At 29.1% G+C, this 22,421-nt stretch overlaps 3 protein-coding genes across 3 annotated transcripts; all 3 read right to left on the bottom strand.

The window, feature by feature from the left end:
* Positions 1-1,950: 1,950 nt before the first annotated feature.
* Positions 1,951-7,990, bottom strand: BB (RING/U-box superfamily protein). The gene is made up of 8 exons (XM_068611502.2): positions 7,831-7,990; positions 7,367-7,567; positions 6,260-6,488; positions 5,796-5,833; positions 4,044-4,088; positions 3,132-3,259; positions 2,396-2,504; positions 1,951-2,234 (listed from the first exon to the last, which is right to left on the bottom strand). Exons 2-8 carry the CDS (start codon positions 7,505-7,507, stop codon positions 2,184-2,186), a joined length of 741 nt encoding a protein of 246 aa, XP_068467603.2. The 5' UTR covers positions 7,508-7,567; positions 7,831-7,990; the 3' UTR covers positions 1,951-2,183.
* A 1,970-nt stretch (positions 7,991-9,960) lies between these two features.
* LOC137810109 (ADP/ATP translocase 1, mitochondrial) lies at positions 9,961-12,967 on the bottom strand. Its single transcript, XM_068611278.2, has 4 exons — positions 12,763-12,967; positions 11,677-12,176; positions 10,967-11,338; positions 9,961-10,455 (listed from the first exon to the last, which is right to left on the bottom strand). Exons 2-4 carry the CDS (start codon positions 12,163-12,165, stop codon positions 10,159-10,161), a joined length of 1,158 nt encoding a protein of 385 aa, XP_068467379.1. The 5' UTR covers positions 12,166-12,176; positions 12,763-12,967; the 3' UTR covers positions 9,961-10,158.
* A 1,930-nt stretch (positions 12,968-14,897) lies between these two features.
* LOC137810199 (HrpN-interacting protein from malus protein) lies at positions 14,898-16,599 on the bottom strand. Its single transcript, XM_068611385.2, has 3 exons — positions 16,472-16,599; positions 15,357-15,461; positions 14,898-15,262 (listed from the first exon to the last, which is right to left on the bottom strand). The coding sequence occupies exons 2-3, from the start codon at positions 15,430-15,432 to the stop codon at positions 15,156-15,158; spliced, it is 183 nt and encodes a 60-aa protein (XP_068467486.1). The 5' UTR covers positions 15,433-15,461; positions 16,472-16,599; the 3' UTR covers positions 14,898-15,155.
* Between the last annotated feature and the right edge of the window lie 5,822 nt (positions 16,600-22,421).

Here is a 22,421-nt window from a genome sequence, read left to right as displayed (position 1 = left end):
ACGGAACCCTATTCTAGAAACACTTTTTCTTACGGAACCCCTATTCCAAAATTATATAAAACTCTGAAAGGGTAATTTTGGTATTTTGAAGAATGTAGGGGGTGTAGGAAGAAAAATGTTGAGGGACAGGAAGAACCTCCCTTGAAAATAATTTTATTTAGTCTACCAACTAAACAAATCAAGCTTATGAAAATATAATATATAATAAAAATATATTAAAATAAATTGCATAATTAACTGGAGATTAGTGAAATAATGTTTAAGCTAATTTATGACAAAATTACAAGATAATATTCTAATTGCTAATTTGTGATGAAATGGTAAGATAGTATTCTAAGACTCCATCCAAGACAAATCAGTGAAGAAGGAATTTCTTGTTTACAAAAACTGTGATTTGATTTAATAAATAATATTATTTTTCTCATAAATCACTCACTAAAAAAAATTACTTAATAATTTATCGCATAATAAACATTCAAGGTATTTTATGTCTATAGCAATGTCTCTATTAGTATAACAAAAAAAATATCATTGCATTAGGTAATAGTAAAGAAATTTTTTATATATCATTAACATAGTGCACATAAATTTTCCAATTCTTAAACTACAATTTAAAAGCTTTCACTAAAATGAATAAACAAAAAATTTTTAGCTTCATTTCTTATACAATAATTATAAATAATTCCATGTAAAAACCCTTCTCAAATGTGTAACATAAAAAATCATTATATATAATATTCTTTCAATTTTTTTATATTATACTTTTATGTTAATTATTATCATATTTTTAATATTTATTTTATTAATTAAATATCATACTTCAAAAAATTAATAATAATATTTTATTTATTTTTAAATATTTTTATGTTTAACTACCTATTTTTATTTTTAACCATTATGGCAATTAATATAATAAATGTCTCACATATATTTAACTATAAATTATTCGTGTTTTAAAATTAATCAAAAATATTTTAAGATATAAAATAAAATAATATAATATATAATTTCAATTAAATGCAGTCTCTCTGTCACTGACCCTATTTCCATTTTAGCATTTATGTGACAAAGTTGAGCATGTACAAATTAATGTATTAATATCTTCAACACAATCTCTAAATGCATTTATAAGGGGACCAAGGCCATTAATTGTAAAGTGGCATTTTGTGTGGGTTTATTATCTATTCTTGTTATCATCAATGGTGAGAGAAAGACACATGGGTTCCACAGATAAAGATAGCCAAATACCATGTACAATTATTAAATTCCTCTTACATTAAGATTTTTGTTTTGTTTTTTTTTTTGGCAATTGTACATGGATATTGAATTTCACTTGCAATATTATTAAAAAATTATAAAAGAACATTTCATTTGATGTTTGAGATACATCATATAATTATAACCTTAAAACAAATTTTTGAACTTTTTATAGTCATTGAAATAAAAAATCTAACCATGTTACATAATAAGATTGTTGAAACTTAAGATATCAATCTAACTAAACGGTGTAACTGAAATGTTAAGTTTCGTAATAGTCTAACTAAATGGTGTAACTGAGATGTTAAATTTCGTAATAGTCTAACTAAGATGTTAAGTTTCATTTTCATAATGTCTAACATGATAGCTTTCAAAAAAATTCTGATAAGAATTTGATTATTTAACCATAATGGCATTATCCTTGAAGGAATGAGAAGCAGAACAGTAGTAGCACTTGAAAATTAATTCCTTCCTCCACAAAAGTAACATCCATCAATGTTAATTCTTCCACAATTGAATTTTGAAGTTTCTCAAATTAAAATCTCCACATCCCTCTGAGCAATCCACACAAGTATTTCCTTTTTCAAATCCATTAAGCATGCTCATGAGATTTCTTACTCCCAAATCCCAACACATCTTGATCAATGACTAGGAAGCAGATTTTTCAAACCCAAATACCAAAGAAAGGGGCAATAAGCTTAAAAGAGAATATATTGCATGAATACACACAAAATCACACATTAAACACAAGAAGATGAGTCTCCATTAGGTTGTTCTAGTAAACAAAACATATATTGAGAGCTGCCATAGTTCTTCATATTACACCTACCTACGTGTAAGAAATGAAAACTTGAAAGAGAGACAGAGAGAGTTGGATGAGAAGCAAAAATTAATGGACAAAAAGTATTCCTCTTGCCATCTTGATGCTAATGCGTTGATTCCTCGCCAAAAACCTCAGTGTTGCACACAGGACATTTCTGAAAAAGAGGCAAATGGGAACAACAAATGGTAAAGACATTGGATTCAAGTGAACTTCAGAAGAACAATGCAATTACAAAAATGTGTACCTTGACTTAATGGTAAAGACATGGGATTCAAGTGAACTTGAGAAAAACAGTGCATTTAAAAATGTGTGTACCTTGTTAATGCTGAGCCACTTGGTGATGCATTCACTATGATACACATGGCTGCATGGCAATTTCATTTGCTGGTCTCCTCTTCTGTATGTCATCTGACAAATTACACACCTGTTTCGAAAGCAAATTCATTGTGAGTATATCCTGAAAGTAGAAAATAAAGCTGGAGACTAAAACCAGGAAAAAGGTGAGATTGATATCATAAAGAAATGTGACATACACATGCAACAATTTTACACAATGTTCTGTGCCAATCTCTCTTCATCACATCATTTATTACAGTTCAAACCTTTTCTCAGTTGTAAAATTTGTTATGTAATTTGTTTTACAGATATTATTTCTCTATCATAAGTATGCAGGTAGAAGTCCTAAGAACCAGAAAAGGGAAATAACATCAAACTTCTATGATCAATGTAGTTCTACATATAAAACTAGAGAATAATGGATCAAATTCTCTGGGAATCGGATTAAAAGTAGGAACTCTAGTCGTTGTAATTATGACTATCGAAACATTGTGTACTGTCAACCACAGTGCAAGAAATAATCTACCATTACATTTCCCAGGGTATAGGGGAAGGAAGGAAACGAATCAAGAATCGAAAATGGACAAGGTCAATTGATTTTTATCATTCACCTCATTTTCCTCAACAATATAATATTGTGTTTGACGCTCATTCAAATTTTTATCATCCATATTTCCATGTATTCTGTAAAAATGGTTGAGAAACAGGAGTTTACCTTTTCCCAGAATTTTTTCTTTTGAATAAGCTACCAAATTTGTACTTCGAGGTTGGAAGCATATCAATAAGTTCTTGTGAAAGACCTCGGCTCTGAGTCCCAACTGCCTCTCCCAAATCCAGTAGTTCCTGTCACTTACAAAATATCATTTGGCTATTGATTCATATGATCTATAATTCAAATTCGATTCAACAACAAACCAATAAAATTGAGAGCTCAAAATATTGAAATACAAATTAGCAATAAGTTAAACCACCATGCCTAACTTCAATCATCAGATTTTATTAGACATATACAAAGTGGATCCTTTCTGCAATGCAAAGTCCAAAATCTTTCGGGCAACACCCTTTTTTATCTTAATAATTATTCAAATAAAAATTGATAACATATAAAAGCATCATTTCTGTTTGATTGACATTCTTTGGACCTGTTTTGTTCATGTGCTTTCGGCTAACAACTTAATCTTTTGAGTTGGTTCTCGACATGGTACTATCAAGGCTCCTATTATGACCAAGTGTCTAGGTGATCTGTGTCTAAATGGCGTGTAGTAGACTGGAGCGTATTTATATTCCCGGATCTTCACCAAACAACTTGAACTTTTGAGAGAGTTGGTTCATATAGAAATAATATTGAACATTTAGAATTTTAAAATGCAAAAACCTGCAAGAAAATCCCTAATCTCTAAACAAATCAGAGAATGTAGAAAATATGCTTACTTAGGATGCTTACCCGTCTGAGTAGTTAATATCTTAAATTTTTAAATTCACTCAGCATGAATTAATTGAATATGATGTTTAGTAAAACATAACTAATATAATAATCAATGATTTAAAAGACGCAAAACAATATTCTAAAGTAAGAAACTACATGCATACATCAGCATTTACATGTAAAACATTTAGTGTGTCACACCTCATAAGTCATATTATCAGGATCGATATTGTCTTGCCATATGACCTGCACAAATGCAACACCAAGGATTATAGGCTTCGGGATAAATTTTTATGCTGCTTTTGATTATCAAGTTACAAGTTGGAAACAATATACAGAAGGGTTAACTACTTTTGAACATTAACCAATTGAAATGCAGAGAGATCTCAACTCAAATTTTTTCAAGTCTTTCTTTTTAAATAATATAACTCCCAGTCTGATCAAGCTTATGAGAAAACAGGTTGCAAGGTAGCACATGAAATCAATTTAGAGGATTCAAATAACATCTTTATGGATTGAATTCTGACACAAATAATGAGCTCCAGAATGAGGTACCAAATAATGAGTCACAGTTATGCCAATATCATTCCCTCCTTGAGTATCATCTGTACATAAGTTTTAGATAAGTACCCAAAGTAACACGCCATTGTGTATGCACATGATACGACATGTGAAGAAAATGCAAGCATTGGTGCTTTGCATTAAGCATGAGATTCGATGCTGTTTGGAAAAATCTAGAAAAATATTGTTTTGTCTGTTTTGTAAAAGATGTTAGGACCCAAAAGAAATCATGGACACAATGGGCAGAATTGTTCATCTTGTCTCATTGGCCTATTGTCTGGAAAGTTTAGATGAGGGAAAATGGGTGAGTAGGGAACTGGGAGAGAGAAAAAAGGGGAAGGGAGATTTAGTTACTGACTTGGGAAAAGCTTGGCAATTAGCTGATGGGCAGGAGATTTGGGGTATCTTGGAATCATATAGTTTGTTATGGAGAGGTTATGTTCTCTGCAGGAGATATGCTCGAGGGCTGTAGTGTGCTGGTGCTACTATAATTTTCAGCATTCTAATAATATGTATCTCATTTCCTTTTTTTTTGTTCTGCCATATTTGGCACTTTTGGACTCAGTTTTGTATCAGATAACATGCGTAAAGGATATAACAGAATGACTAGCAATTGCATTATAAAGATATAACTCAGACATTCCAAAAAACCTAGCCTAACAAGCTGAAAAAACATAGTTTAACACACATAAGTATGGTAAAAATTTATAGTTAAATTGAAAATCACCCTGTTTAACTGTGACTGTTGTGCAAATAGCAGTGTTTACAACTTTGGCTGGTTACTGACCCCGTAAAGCTTTCAACTTTATCATAAATAAGCCCTTGTAAGTAATTCCCAAAATTAAACCCACAAGGATTACTAGCCACAAAGTTAAAGTTTAGGCAAACTATTTGCTAAAATAAAAATTAGAGGGGTGGTTGTCTGTCACATTGAGAGCCCAATGACATAGTGTAATCCATGTAGTTGACCTCATCACCTACTGAAATAAGGTTATTGTTGTTTGTCACAGATTGAAAGTATAGGCAGACTATTTTCCAAAGTTAAAACTACAGGGATTTATCTGTCACATGTTGAAAATTTAAACAAATTAATTGCATAACTGAAATCATGGACTAGTTTTGCCAAGGGGCCCAAGTTAAATTGAGTAATATTCATTTTAATCAACATTAACTGAATAAAGTGTTAAAGTATCCAAAAAAGTGTGCAGTAGATAGATTACAATTTATCATTAAAGTATGCCATGTACACCAAACTATCATTGAAATAATGTCTCCCATATTTCAAGCATAGGGGACCCAGTGTTCCTACCAGGACAAATGATTGAATATTAAACCAAAATTCAAATAGTTAAGGTCTAAAATTGTGGCTGGGTTAATAAGAAAGCTTCCTACCTGGCTACTACTATTGGACTCAAGATGATTTGGACTGCCTGCAAAAGAAATTTAAAAGAGTTAATATACCATACTATGATTCAAATAGATTTCCTAAATAATAAAAAAAGAAGTTTCAATTTAACTCAGAAGCGAGGAAAAAAAAATAAGCTTCACTTAAAAGGTTAGCATGATGATTAACACTGTTTGAAAAAGAAATCCAAATAACAAAGATGCTACCATAAAATTAATGTTTTTTTTTTCTGAATAGTAGCAATTTAAAACAGTAATTTCAATAATGAGTTTCATCCAACCCGACAACCCCTCCCCCCTCTAGAACACCCCCCACCCCCCCTACCTCCAGACACCAATTTGATGATAGCATGGCACCTAAAAGTGATAAAATACAACAACCAACTTGCAGAAACCAACAACTTGGCCACAGGAGTTTGCTTACAGTAAAAGAAAATAAAATTTTCACTAACATTCTTCAGGGATGGTCTGCATGCTGGTGACTCCATCTCTTCTTGGTGGAGAATCTGTTGTAGCAGGTTCCACAGAGGTAATTGTGGAAGGGTATTCCCACTCAGCCCTATCAATCTCCATTCTCGGCAAATGACCATTTACCTCATAAGAACTATAGTAAGATGTACTACCAGGGCCAGACAATCCAAACTTATAAGGATTCATGTTCATTGACCAGTAGACACTTTCCTGGACAGAATATAAGATTAAATAGTTATGGTCACAAACCAAAACAGAATCTTAGTAAACTGAGTTAATAAAACAAAACAAAAGAATATTTTCTGCGAAGTTCAAAACATTCACAGATGACAAAAACTCAAAATTTAGTATTTAAATGGGTCAAAAGGGAGACACACATGTATATGACACAGCTACTTGGAAATGTAGCATTACTTATCCCCTTTGCAATTCAACAAAAAAAAGTACCTATCATTCTCACACTATTTCTTGTACTTCCATCCAACTCCCATTATTTAAAAAATAATAAAATGCCCATGATTTCATGTCAAACATAGTGAACTCTATTAAGTATCTAACTATTAAGTAGCAACAGTAATGATAGCAGCAAAAGAACTGAAATATCTGCTTTTACTCCCATATTTTCCAGTAAGTAAAATTCAATTTAGAATAAAACTCAATAAAAACTTACAACAACCCACATTTGCAATCCCTGGATGGATAGCATGATTCTAAATCATTTCCACCAAAACCATTAAATCATCCAGCAACACTGAAACAACATGAAAATAAGAATAAAGGGTATCACACGTTTATGGTCCCCAAAATAGCTTGAAATTCAATTTTGGTCCCTATAAAAACTTAATACATTCTTAATCCCAACAGTTTAACAGAATCACAAGTTTTTAGTGCTGATATGCATGGCTTAAAAAAGGGTCACTGACCACAATTTCAGCCACAAGGTCAAATTTTGGAGGACTCTAACTGTATTGCCACCAATTGTAGCCACATTTAACCACAATGTCAAAGATCGCACAAAGTATAAAGCTAAATTTCGTGATATTTTATCCAAAATTTAAAACAAAATAAAACCAAGGAGAAAGAAAAACCTGATCAGGCATTGAGCCAGCAAAGGCATAATTGACGGGTACATGAGTGAATCCTTGAAAGAAATCCACGAAGTTTTCATTCACAGCATAAGGAAACCCTGCGTCTACATAATGCAACCCCATTTGTCTACCATCATTCATTTTGCACTTCCAAGAAGAACAGAACACACCACCACCCTACACTATACCCTTCAACAACAACTGCACAAAAAGCAAAACAGAAGAAAAAAAAACACATTACACGTCACCAAACACAGCCTCGAGCAGGAAATTCTTAAAGGGAACTACATCGAGAATAGCACAACGACAACCTTCGAATCCGACAGAAAACAAGGTTGTTTGGCCAGAATTTTTCTCAAAAAATAATTTGAAAAATAAATGTTTGTAATTTTGGTGTGTGGGTGAGATTTAGTTTGTGTTTCTGGAAAACAAAGAGAAGAATGGAAGATGGAGAGTTGAATTACCTTGTTCACATTCAGAATGGTTGGAGGAGTGAGAGAGAGACAGAGAGAGAGAGAAAGAGAGAGAAAGAGAGAGAGAGAGAGAGAGAGAGAGAGAGAGAGAGAGAGAGAGAGAGAGAGAAAGAGAGGGTTTTCTATGCTCTGTAACAAATGGCAATGCAATGTGGTTCTCTTGCTTTTGTACCCATTCTATTTGGGATTCATTTGGGAGAAAGTTGAATAATATAATTAATTAAAATATCTACTTTTTATTAAATTTTTATTTTCTTTAATAAATATCTTGAATAAATTTTTATTAAATATCTACTATATATATATTAGCACATTTTATTAACTAATTGTCATTACTTTCATTCAACATTTTCTTCACACATTTTATCAATATGTTAACAAGTAAAAAAAAACTAAAAAAGAAAACAACAACATTTTGTTTTGGTATTTTTGCAAAAAAAATGTTTTTCATTTTTGTTTTCAAATCATTCTTTGGATAAATCAGTATGTATTTATAGTTAAGATGCCGACAAAATACATAAATATTGTTACAATATAATATAAAAAATTATATTAAAATTATAAAATAATAATAGTTGAATGTGCAAATATGTAATTAAACTTATTTTACATTAATGCATAATTAAACTTATTTTATATCATATATAATTTTGTTATAATTTTTAACTAAATGTTTGATAATATATAAAAAAAATAGTTATTTTTTTGTAAAATTTAGTTTAACACAATTTGATTATTAATTATAATTTACCAACAATTAGAAAACTCAATGAAACTCCTAAAAAGGGATTTCACAAAATTATGTGATGCAATAAGAATTGTGTTCTACAAAATTATGTAATTTTAATGATTTTGAATTCCAAGTAAAAAGTATTAACAAGGAAAGAAATGTGTTACTAACCATTTTTTAATGTGTTACTAACCATTTATAATGTGTTACTAAAATCTTACAATTATTAGAATTATATACATATATTAATAAATGTTTTAGTTAGTGAATTATTATATTTAAATACAATTAAAATATTTTTATTCATAAATTGAGTTAAATACTTAAAATTCATTAATTTGTTATAAAAAGTTTTGGGTAAATTATGAAATATTTAATTTAAATTTTGTAAGCATTATAAATCATAGGGAAAACCACAAATAATTAATTTTCATTTTCATTTTCAATTGAAAAAAAAAATCATGCTCAATAAATGGATGATATTGATTGTAGAATACTTTTCATACCACATCCCTATCATCGTATCGTAGTTAAATTATTTTTATTTTTATTCATTTTTAAATATTTTTTTGTTGACTAGGAATGTGTCATTTGTCTTTTTTAAGAATATGCTGACAATAAACATCATTAGGGTTGAGAGCTCAACTATTTTGCATTATCATAGTTCTCTTTAAAATTAATTAGACTACTATTTCAAGACATTTAAAATAAACAACATTTCAATCTATTCTAAAATTTGTTATTTAAAACTCAAGAAAACTAAAAAAACTTAGTGATGATAGATAAAATAGTTATGAAATTTGTATTTGATTGTTTTATTTTATATTGATATACACATGTACATAAATTAATTAGGAAATTCATTGTGATTTTTTTCACCTTCTAAAATTTAAAATGTGACAAAAATATTTTAGAGGAATAAAATAAATACATTTTAAAAACATTAATTTTCATCATTAAAGATTATAAACCATTTTTAATATAAAAATATTTTTAAATACTAAAAGCATATTTAAACTAATTTTTAATATACAACCATTAACAAAGAATGAAAGTTTAACAAATATATTATAATAATTTAATTTTTAACCTTTTATAGAGCAATCATGTTTAAACAATTTAGTTTTTTTAGGATAGTTATGACTATGATTTGATGATGACATATTAGTGAGGTTTTTTAAATGTATTTATCAATAAGTATTTAGATGACAAAAGGACAAAAGATTAAGTTGTTGGAAACATTTGATAAGAGGAGTTTTCCTTAAAAGATGTTATCAACAAGTTTCTGACATTTGTTTCTTATGCTTCAAATTTAGAAACTAGTTATCACCTCATAGAATGATCAATTCAATTATAAGAGATTAACTTCAACACACACTAAATCATCAATCAAAAACAACATATATAATAATAGAGTATTTCAAATATCATCAAGAAAATAGATAATAAAGTGACATGTCACTCAAATAAATCAAAAACAATATCAAATTTTGATCAAAATAATAAAAAAGGGACAAAATTGCATTGAGCAAATCATAAACTCAATAGTGATTTTTCACCATCATCTAATCTAAGTGAGTGGTGAGAAATTAAGCTCCACCAGAGCCATACTTCTTGCCAAAGACTATGACCTGCAATTTGTCATAACCAGCAAGCACACCAGCACCAGCAACAGCACGAAGAATGTTGGCACCAGCTCCCTTGAACAAGGACTTAGCACCCTCATTTTGAAGGATTTGTGTAAATGCATGCATGGAGCTCTTGTACTTCACAGCTTCACCAGATGTCATCATCATTCTTCTTCTCACAGTATCAATTGGGTATGAGGCTAATCCTGCACCATTGGTGATTAGCCATCCAAGAGCAAAGCTAGCAAAGAAGCTATCCTGAAAACACCAAACAAAATGACAATTGCTGTCAGCATATGAATGAAATCTATCTAGCACAGTCTTATTTTGTTTCAAAAAAACATTAATGTAAATAAAGATCACATACTATGATAACCACAACTATCCTTGTTCTAAATCTATTTTATGTCTTGGCCTTTTCTGTTTGGCTCTGTGTGTTTTAAGATTAAGAACATTGGTTAAGAATACTGGTTTATTAGTGACATTTCCTAACTAAAATGTTCCATTTTTGAATCTTTTAACCAATACATAAAGTTCTATTTAGCATTTGTGTTCCTTTTCATTCCAAAATTCATTTTTAATAGATCAACAAAAAGAAACAACATTTATCCATGTTATATGAAGAAAAAGTAACTACTTCCCACCTTAAACATGAATAGATTTAGGAAGAAGATATATTCTGACACACAAGTGAGTCCAAATAAAAAACATTTGATCAAATAAGAGTAGCCAGAAAAGAACAAACAAGAAGGGTATGCATGAAACCAACCTGCAAAGAGCCTGTTAAGAGAACTGGTTTGAGGGAATCATACATCCCAAAGTAGAGGCCACGATACACAATGATTCCAATACAGGAAATGTTGAAGCCACGGTAAAGACCAGCAACACCATCAGAAGCTAATGTCTTCTTGTAGACATCAATAAGGCCATTGAATTGCCTTTCTCCACCCTTCTTTGCAGCCTTGGAATCATTAGCCAGACGGGTACGAGCATAGTCAAGGGAGTAGACAAAAAAGAGGGATGAGGCACCAGCAGCTCCTCCTGAGGCCAAGTTACCAGCAAACCATTTCCAGTAACCATCCCTATCCTTCTTGAAATTGAAAAGCCTCTTGAAGTAGTCCTTGAATGCAAAGTTCAGGGCCTAGAACAGTACAAAGAATCAATAATGATTGACCTGATAGTACCATACACTGTCGTCCAAATCACAGACTGTGTGATGATGATGTATAATAAATTTGCTAACTTCCACAATAGCTACTTTAAGATTACCTTTCTGACTGATTGGCAATGCAAAAACTTGTGTAATAATATATAGTGCATGTTTTTATCCTTAGAAATCATAAGGGGTGATGATGTATAATGAATTTGCTAACTTCTACAATAGCTACTTTAAGATGACTTTTCTGATTGGCAATGTAAAAAGTTGTGTAATATATATAGTTCATGTTAATCATAAGGGGTAGGAGCAACATGAGTTACCTGAGTAGGGAAATAACGGATGACATTTGCAGTGTTACCTCTCCATAGGGAACCAAAACCCTCTTCATTGATTGTCCTGCTAAAACACTCACCAATACCTTTATAGGGCTCAGAGAGTCTACCAGCTTTGATCATCTCATCCTGGTTCTGGATCAAGAGCTTGATGCGTTCAATGGGGGCAGCAGCAGTTTTGGACACAGCAGCAGACACTCCACCCATGAGAAAGTCAAGGAGGAAGTTTCCTTTCTCAGCAGGAGCTGCAACAAACACAGGTGAGGCTGTTGCTGCAACAGCAGAGACATCAATTCCACCTCTGCATGCTGGCATCACTGGAACCTGAAATGCTGCATTCGAGTGTTTCCCAAAGGAGACACCATTGGAGTAATTCCCGAAAGATCGCCTCTGGTGGTACAGTGGAAGACCAGTTCGAAGATGTAGCTGGCCTGCAACTTTCTCAATGACTCTAGGGTGCTGAACCTGATCAACCATGCTTGTCTTTCCTGAACAAACAATACAATTAACCAGTACCAAAGTTCGTCATGAGAAAGGAAACACACCCTCAAATTATCTAACAAATCAAATAAGAAAGGTGGTTGTTTGATTCACAGTAAATTCAATCACAAATCTTAATGAATGATAAGTTGAAAATATGATCTTAGGGTAAACTTTAAGATCTTTAACCACTTTGTGTGCTTATAAACAAAAACAATGTCTAGGTAAAATGTTGTTATCATCATTGCCTTTGTTCATAATAAAATGAAACACAGCAGTTACAAAAACATGAACAAAATCACTCATATATGTACAACACAGATAAAATTGAGAAATTGAAATAGAAATGAACTATCATTAACACATAACAAATAAACCATATATACAGGAACGAACAAGAATCGAGGCTTTTCAAATAGGTTTATTATTGATGCAATCTTATGTCAAAGATCAAAAAAAAAAAAAAAAAAGGACAAATACACGTAAACATTCCCATTAGATTCAATTCTACAATACAAAAATCTAAGTATTCAGAGTGATTTATTAACTTTATGAAAAGCAGTAGAAAAAAACAAAGGGTCAGAGAAAACTTACAAGAAAAAACAAAAGATATTAAGGTTCAAAAGATAACTGTAAGATGAAAAGTTGGATTGAAGAAGGAGAGAAGGAAGAGTGTAGTGGGAGAGAAAGTGGAAGAGTAACTTTTAAAGAGAAGTTTGTGGTTGAGCGAGTTTGTTGGAGAGAAGAGAAGACCTTAACAAATGGAATGATGAATCAATGAATATAACCAAGTTTGAACACATCAAACTGCAACTCACTTTGTTGATATTTTCCCATGTGAACTTTATTTGTTTTTTTAATTGATTTTTTTTAATTTTAATTTATTATTTAGGTATTGTTTTTGTTATTGAAATATCTATATTTTTTTAAATATATATATATATATATATATATATTATATATTATATATTTTTTACATTTTAATTAATTAGATTATTTTAATTATATGGTATAAAATATCAATTTTAATAGGTTTAAAATTACAATTTGGTATAAAAGTGTATTTGGAAAAGATTTTTTTAAATATTAAATAAGAAATCTGTCAAATATTCCTGACTTTGAAATAATAATAGAATTGTGATGCAATAAATATTATTTATAAATTTGCTGTTGATAAAAAGTTAATAATACTAAAATAAATAATAATCTTTTAAGTTGTCCTGATTAATACTAGAATTAATAATATTTTAATCATATTAATATTAGTTCTTAGATTCATATTATTTCTTTTAATAGTATTTTTTTATATAATGGCAAATGATTGTTTGTTAATTAGATAGAGATGTAAAATTTGATAGTGATACGAGTGTTTTTATAATATATATATATATATATATATATATATATATATATTAATTCTTAGACAATTTAACATTTGATAAAAGATGAGAGTTGGTTTGTATTATAGAGTATCTCAACATATCTTAAATATTTTTAATTTCATATGAACTACATGTGTGTTGTTGAAAGTTTATTACAATAATTCATTTGAAGTAAAATGGTTAGATATGATGAAATCCATGTTAAGAGTGTGACCCTAAAATATGTATTAGATAACTCATGTATATTAGCAATATTAAGTTCTCAACTGTTAAGTTTGGTTACATATTTAGAGAAGGTAAATGATGGAGAAAATTCTTATTATTTTTAAGAATTATGAATTAATATCAATCAATCCAAGAAAAAATTCAAGAATACTAACATTGAAAAATCACAAAGTAAAAATAAAATGAATGAAAAAAATTTAGAATAAGAACATTTAAATAAAAAAGAAAGCAAACTAGAGATGAAATTTCAAACAAGTTAACTTCTGTTTTACTATTGTAAATACATGAAATATTTAACATTTTTATTTTTTTATAAAGTAATAATTATTTATAAATTAAAAAAGAAAAATTAATAGATTTAAAATAAGTTATATTCTATTATACTTTAAAATTATAAAAAACTGGAAATTAACTTCTTAATTTTTTAAGATTTTCTTTTTAAGATAATATATGCAATAATAATAAGAATAAGAATATTTTCAATTATTACTCCACTTATAGAAAATCCCCTTCATTGTTATTATTATTAACCTATCTATCTATTTTGGTTTGTTAAGCTATCTTTTTATTACATCTGGTTAAGCTATTTTTTTAGCTTGGTTAATATTTGTTAAGATTTTCAAGGGATCTTACATAGACTAATACAGAACAAAGATTTTTTTATGTTTTCATGAAATGTTATGCTTGGGCCCGTGTTCAAAACATAAAGTTTTTTTTGGCTGTTTCTTCCTGCAGCACCATATATTCTTCACTCACCTCCAAAAATTTTCATATTTCCAAAAACAACCCCCTCTATAATATTCCGGATTACCTAATCCAAAAATCTTTTTTCAAAATTGTAATTAACTTCCAAATTACATAATCTGAAAGCGTTTTTTAAGATGCATGATTAGTTTCCGGATTATGTAATCCAGAAGTCTTTTTTAATTCCAGATTACATAATCCGGAAGTCTTTTATCAAATGCATGTGCGGATAAAAAAATATTTTCACTTTGTGTATGGGAGTGCCAGAAGAACAGAAGAACCTATGGTGGAGGTGCAAGAAGAAACAGTCAGTTTCTTTCTCTAACATCTCTTAATTGATGACTCAATCTTCTCATATTTAGATCACCCTTTTCAACATTGGAAGAAAACTACTTTAATATTTCAATCATCAAAGCACAAAAGTAAATTGAGTTAAAAATGTGGCTACAAAGCTTATTTTAATATTTCAATCCTTTCAATAATGCTTTGAAATGAAAATCTACTTATTATTTACTCCCAGTACAAAGTTCTAGATAATGTTAGCACATGGACAAATGCCACATAAATTTTGCAGCATAGAGAGAAACACCTCTCAGAAAATCTCAGAAAATCTGAAACTTTGCCTATGCTGTAAGTTCAGCTGTCTTCGCCATTGTTTCCACCTGAAGACGCTGCCCTTAGTTCTTCAGCCAACATTCTCGCCCTATTCTGCGTTTGTCTTTCTACAGCAACAAAGTACAGGCCTAGACAATTTGTAGTTATGAAAACAAAACTGTAATTGAACAAAGTTTCAGTGAAAAAAGAAATAGAAGAAGCCCAAAAATCCAAAATCCATACCGACAGCACTTCCAATTGCACAAGCCCATAGAATTCTCATCGACCACTTATCTCCAATTACTCCCCTGGTTCCCATGATACAGACAATAGGCCAGAAACTTTGCTCTGAAAAAAAAAGGATAAAGCTTAGAAAAAGAAAAGAAACTAGCACAATTTGTAAAACCAGACACAATGAGTCAAAACTAACAATATCTCAAGTATTGCAGGTTTAGCAATACAGCCAACTTAAATGGAACATTATGCAGCTTCCTTATCCCATCTGTAATTTCTCAACATCCAAAGAAACAAAAACAGTGTCTCGGTGTACAAAGCATGGATACATAGGCATTGTATCCATGACAGACATGTACTTGTGTTAAAAACATTATAACCATTTGGAACACTCTCAAGTCAAGATTTTATTCCTACTACTATTTGTATAAGAATAAAAAATGCAAATACAACAAATACATAAACTAAGTCTGCATTAATGTTACAAAAATAGTATAGATGTAACACCATTACAATTTACAAAGGTAGAAGAAAGGGAAATGAGCAAGTGCATCATGAATAGGCTGAATAGAACTGTGACAAATACAAATCAAAGTTAAGATATTTTGTGACATATGCTACAAGCTGATGGTGGAGAAGTTTCTAAGCTAATCCAAAACCCTATGCTGTTGATTTAGGATGGATTGGGAAGACACAATAAAAGAGCAACTATAACATCTCAACAGATCATAGAACAACTATAACAACTCAACAAATCAATAAACAACAATAACAACTCAACAAATCAATAGATTCTTGATCCAGTTGGTTTGGTTTAAATTTTGAAATTCTTTGACAATCCCGAATCAAAATTGGTTCAAATTTTATTTTTCTCCCAAATCGGATAGGTATAGATTATTATTACAAGGCTATAAAATTTAAAAATCTGCCCCCTCTTTCCTCTTACATCCTACTTCTTTCTCCTTTTCTCCCACACCCATAAACCCTAACTCCATTATGATACATATTTCTGATTTTCGGTAAACAAAAACATATTCACTCGTAATTAGACAGAACACAAATAATAAGTCGAAAATGAAAAAGAAAAAAAAAATGTAAGAACATGCGAATATGTAAGAACTTACTATTATCTCAGAAGCGGAACTGAAGAAGAAGCTGAGCAAAAACAGGGAAAAGAAGAAACCCTAAAGATGAAGGTGAACAGGGAAATAATAACAACTAACATTATATTTTTTTCTCACCTTGTTCCACAAGATAAAATGGGTTTAAAAGTTTTTGCTTTGTCTTTTTCATTTAAAATTATTTTAAATTTCCTTATACATTTTTTTTTATATTTGTAATTTTTCAAGATTTTCTTTTAAAGTAAAATTATATATTATATATATGACAATAATAATAATAATAATTTCTATTATTATTGCAGTCTTAAATGGTATGCACCAAAAAATAATATGATAAAAGAGTTATCTCAATCTAAATTTAGATATTTACCTATTTAGATATATTAATACTGTAGATATATTAATTTATTTGAAAACAATATAAATTTACTAAAATAACTTAAGATGCCAAAATCACAAATAATTTAAAAAGGAGAGTGATTAAAATAAAATGTAATCAATACAAAATTGTGATTCTTTTCTAAATAACCCATGAAAACTAATCTGGCCCAAATCATTTTATTTTTCTCGAGGTTGTTTTTTTTCTGCACCCAACAAATTTCTTCCTATACCCCCATTATTTTGAGAAAAAAAAAACTATTTTACTCCTGCTAAAAATAAATTATGAATTATTTTTTTCTCAAAATATTTCTGGAACATATTTTTCATAATAATGAAATATTTTCTTGGAAAACATTTTCTAGAATATATTATGGAAAGATCTTTATCAAATGAAGACAAATCAGATGAGACATTTTAGTCATTTTACTTAATTGATGGGTGCAACAAGAAATTTGATGAAGTGCAGGAAGAAACACCTTCTTTCCATTTGGGTATTTGGGCTGAACTGATGCAACAAAGCTTTGTTGTACAAGCAGGCCCAATACAATCTTAGAAAAACTGTTAAAAAATTATAAATACACCATCCATCTCAAAAACAAATAAATAGGTATAGTAGTAATCTAAAATAAACTTATTCCGGTTTAAATTTTTTGTAAATATTTATAGAAAATTACTATATTAAAAATGTGAATTCTATGAAATCTTAATGGCATCTAAATTTTCAATCAAGAAAAAAAATTAGATAACTAAATTTTTAATCAAGTAAAAATAGATAATTAAATTTTTAATATAGATAAAAAGGTGTTATCCAAAATAAAAATGAACTTGTATTTTGTCTCATACAAAAAAAAAATTGTTCCAATGTAAGCAGCAGTGAATTAAAGCAGGATAAGAATCTTGCTGATTACATAAGAAGGCAAATTCATAACTAAAACAAAATTCAGATGATGACAAGAACAAATTGTCTCTTATCACACTTCACCCTTCTTGGAGGGATTAAATAAGATTAAAAAAAACATTCACTATTAGAAAATCATTATTTAGAAATTAAATTTAGAAACAAAACTAAATTAAATACTATTTTAGATACTAAAAATATTATTGATTTTTAAATTAGTTTCTATTGATAAATAGTTTATAAATTAGTATCTAATTAACTATCTAAATTTTAGTTACCAATTATTTAGTCTTTAAAATAGTCTATTATTGATAAATATTTTTAGTCTTTAAAATAGTACTTAATTTTATAAATATAGCAAGTAATTATTTTTTATTTTTAAAATTGATTTTTATTTAATAATTTTCTTACTCAAAATGGTTAAGATAACTAAAATAATAATTATTTTTAAAATAAAATAAGATGCTTAACTCAATCTCATAAAATCAACTTATGAAATAAGGTTTGCACGCATTTATATACTACGAAATGTTCTAATTTCTAGTCAATGTAGAATCTCCAATAATACATTTTCACAACTAAGCTCCTAAATTAATTTTTGAAGTGTAGATGATTTTTTTTCTTCTGTTGTTGATTTATATGCCTTAGCTGTAGCAAATAATTCAAAATGTCTGGTATAGGAAATGAAGGTAAAGATTAGACATTAGATCTGGAGCATAAGTTGCACACAGATTTGGGAGTGAAAAAGGGTTGAGTGGTCAAGAAAAGCTATTAATGAGGAAACATAATGGGAGTTATGTGCAGTCACAATTATAAATGACTAGTAACATTATTTGGAATCACTTGTTATGTTATGATATGATATTTTTTTTTCTTCTTGAGTTACTTCCAAAGCTTTGATTTTACTCATTCACAGCCTCACAGATAAGGACAGAACCTGGAAACAGTGTGGTGATTAATTAATATCACGGCACATATGCACTGCATTTTGATGACATGAAATTTCTGATGGACTGTTTCTGAGTTGTTTTGGAGCCCCCACTCTTTACTTTTCCCTCTGTGAAGTCATCATCTTTGAAGCCTTACAACATTGACAGTGGAAAAATGCATGAACATAGTGGGGGGCATGGAAGCTTATTTGGAGGAGAGGGAAGCCTTTTCTCTTCATATTTCATGGATTTTTAGCCTTTTGAAGTTGATGTTTCAAAAGGGTCAAGACAAATTCATTGGTTTAGTTTAGTTCATCATCAAAACTGACACAAAACTCTGTAGATAATGTTATTGCTCTCCTCTAACAAATGAAGATTCAATACTTATAATACTTTAATGCAAACCTTTTTCTGGCTTATTATGGATGTGAGAGACTTCAATTTTAATTGAACAACAGTACAAATAACAAATATTATACAATTTTTTCTACCAGTAAATAAAAAATGATACTTCAGATATTCCAACTCGTATACAAAAATCAAGAATGCAGCTCAAAACAATCCAAACAACTCCAGAAATTGCACAATCCTAACTATTAACATGAATCCCACTAATTAGAACTACAATAATAAACCATAGTTACAAAGAATCCTAAAAACACAAAAACATAACTGTTGCAGATTTAGCATGCTATAAAATTGTTCGTCACAGCTTTATCCCCTCCCCTTACCAATTCTGGTTTTTATTTCTTACACGGTGACCTAGTTAATAGGCTTAGTTGAGGTGTTAACTACTGAACAACAGTACAACATAAAAGAATTTGAGCATATGATGTTTAATCTCCTCCCCAAATTGGTAGACTTAGTTGAGGGGTTAACTATTGAACAACATTACAATATAAGAAAATTTGAGCATATGAGACTTAATCTCTGCCAACTGATTTCTACTTCTTAACCCTAAAGACATATTATACCATATTACTTAACCTTACAAAAAAATAGTATATATAGATATGTAACATTATTACAATTTAGAAGGTAGAAGCAGAAAGTTGTAAGGTCACATTCATGTGGCACTACTCAACATGTTAAAGGGAAATGAGGAAGTGCATCATGAGTAGGCTGAATGGAACTGTGACAAATACAACAATTTTTGGAACTGTGATTCATAATTGATCAAAGTTAAGATGTTCTGTGACATATGATGGTGAAGTTTCTAAGCTAATCAGGTGTGAAGAATTTGTAGCTAATGATGGGGTGTTCTCCAGCATTTTTCTTATTGTTTAACAATAATACCTTCAAGTGATGTGTCAAATCTTGTGGACCTCATTGCCAATTATATATGCAGGTTAGTTAACTGTAATTAAATATTGCCTCTGACAGGTGAATATTTCTGGAGATTTTATGAGGGTATGTTTATTGTTCAGAATATTTTGGCTTTGCCATTTAGATATTTTCTTTTCATGTGAACATATGGATCCAAAACCTATGTTGTTGTTTTAGAATGGGTTGGGGAACTCAGAGTATAAAGAAAAACAGAAGAATGCATTATAAAAAAATATTAAACAAAAACTAATTTTAGAAATAAAAAATAATTAGTTGTTATAATGACTAAATTAGAGACTAAAAATATTATTGGTTTCTAGATTAGTTTCTATTATTGATAAATATTTTTAAATTGGTATCTAATTAGCTAACAAGGTTTTAACTACCAATTATTTATATTCTAAATTTAGTAGCAAAAACCTTTGTAGCTAATTAGATACCAATTAAGAAACTATTTATCAATAATAGAAACAAATTTAAAAACCAATATTTTTTTTAGTCTTTAAAATGGTATCTAATTTAGTCACTATAACAGCTAATTATTTATGGTTTATAAAATTATTTTCTATTTAATGGCTTTTTTTTGTAGTGATGAAACAAGGTTGGTATACAACTAGAAAAATCCTAAAACTTGCACTACAAGAAATCACTAAATAAAAATAAATTTTAGAGATAAAAAATAATTAGTCATTATATTAACTAAATTAAACACTATTTTAGAGACTAAAAAAGTTATTGGTATCTAAATTAGTTTTTATTGTTAATAAAATTTATAAACTATTTTTTAAAAATTAGTATCTAATTAGATACTGAGATTTTAACTACCAATTTTAAAATTTAAAGTAATTAATAACTAAAAATTTAGTAATTAATTAAATACCAATTTATAAATTTTATGATAATAAAAACTACTTTAAATACCAATAAATTTTTTATTTTTTAAAATAATTAATATAGGAGTTAATTATTTGTGGTATTAAAGTTGGTTTTTATTGTTGAGATGTTTGTATGTGATTGAGTGAATTTAATGGACTGAAAACCATGTTGTGATGCAACTTACCAATGAAATGACAGGGCCTAATTAATGGTTTCTGTTTGATTATTCAAACTTGAAAAGTCTTTTTGAACTACTTTGGATGAAGTAGAAAGGGATACAAGTGATTTTAGAAGAGAATAAAACTGTTTAAAGGAATAAAAAGTGATAAAATATTGAAAAATGTATAACATTGTGAAGATTGTCTTCTAAGACCAGGTAATATAATTTGAAGACTTAGAAATAAATATCATCTTATGACTATTAGAAAATTTGACAGTGATCAAAGTTTGAAGATTATTTAATACTTAAACTCATTAAATATTGTTCTCTATATGGTTGAACAAAAAGTTGAAAAGAAATGTAAAAAATGAAAGTTCTTCTATATTGATATGTTTGTTTCCATTTTAAGTTCTTTTGACAAGAAATCCAGAGCTCTATGTATTGCAATGGAAAGTGTGAGAACCTAATTAAAAACAAACTCAAATTATATTAGAGTTTACTATTTAAATCAACCAATAAATTTTATATCACTTGTGGATTTATTTGAGAATAGATAATTAACTCAAATCAACACCTTATTTGAGGAAGACATTAGAAAGAATTAATAACAATGAGTAATATACATGTGGATAACATATTTTGAAATTAATAACAACATTATAAAGTTTAAAAAGATAAGGTTATCATTCTCAAATATTCATAATCAATTTTTTTCTTATTATGACTTAAACATACATGTGGGATTCCTTTTAACAATACTTATTCATGCTAAATTCATTATTTTAGTTTAGTTCACAGATCATTAAAAACTACCAAAACATGCAAACATAAAAATCAAAAGTAACCTATTTTGAAGCCATATTAATCTCAATAACAGTTCCAAAATCTAAAAAATCAAATATTTATTTGCCTATTTTTTTAAAACAAAAAATAAAATAAAATATAATGAAACATTTCAAAGTATCCTAACCCTTATACCGACGCTTCAAGAATGTTTCAATCCTTATACAGAAAGTGATCAAGGCTAACATGGTCAACACAACACATGACCTACAAACATTCTTCAGACTCTATGGACTATCAAAACAATCTTTAATTGAAAAAACTTTACAAACCACCAAATCAATCTTCAATTGAAAAAAATGGTAAATCACATCAAAAGAAATCAGGATGTATCCTATAATGATCTTTATAACCAGTCTTCAGTAAAGAAAACAATAAACACAAAAACATCCACTAATACACAACCAAAATTCACTGATAAAACCAAAATCACACAAACACATTTAAAAACAAATTGATGATAATCATAATTGGGTTCTGGACCACATGACTGCCCTAGTTCCTGTTGAAGCAGGAAAACACAAAATCTAAAACCATGAA

This window comes from Phaseolus vulgaris, chromosome 11 (assembly GCF_051622355.1).
Source record: "Phaseolus vulgaris cultivar YP4 chromosome 11, ASM5162235v1, whole genome shotgun sequence".
NCBI classification, from domain to species: domain Eukaryota; kingdom Viridiplantae; phylum Streptophyta; class Magnoliopsida; order Fabales; family Fabaceae; genus Phaseolus; species Phaseolus vulgaris.
This window is presented reverse-complemented; position numbering and strand designations above follow the sequence as displayed.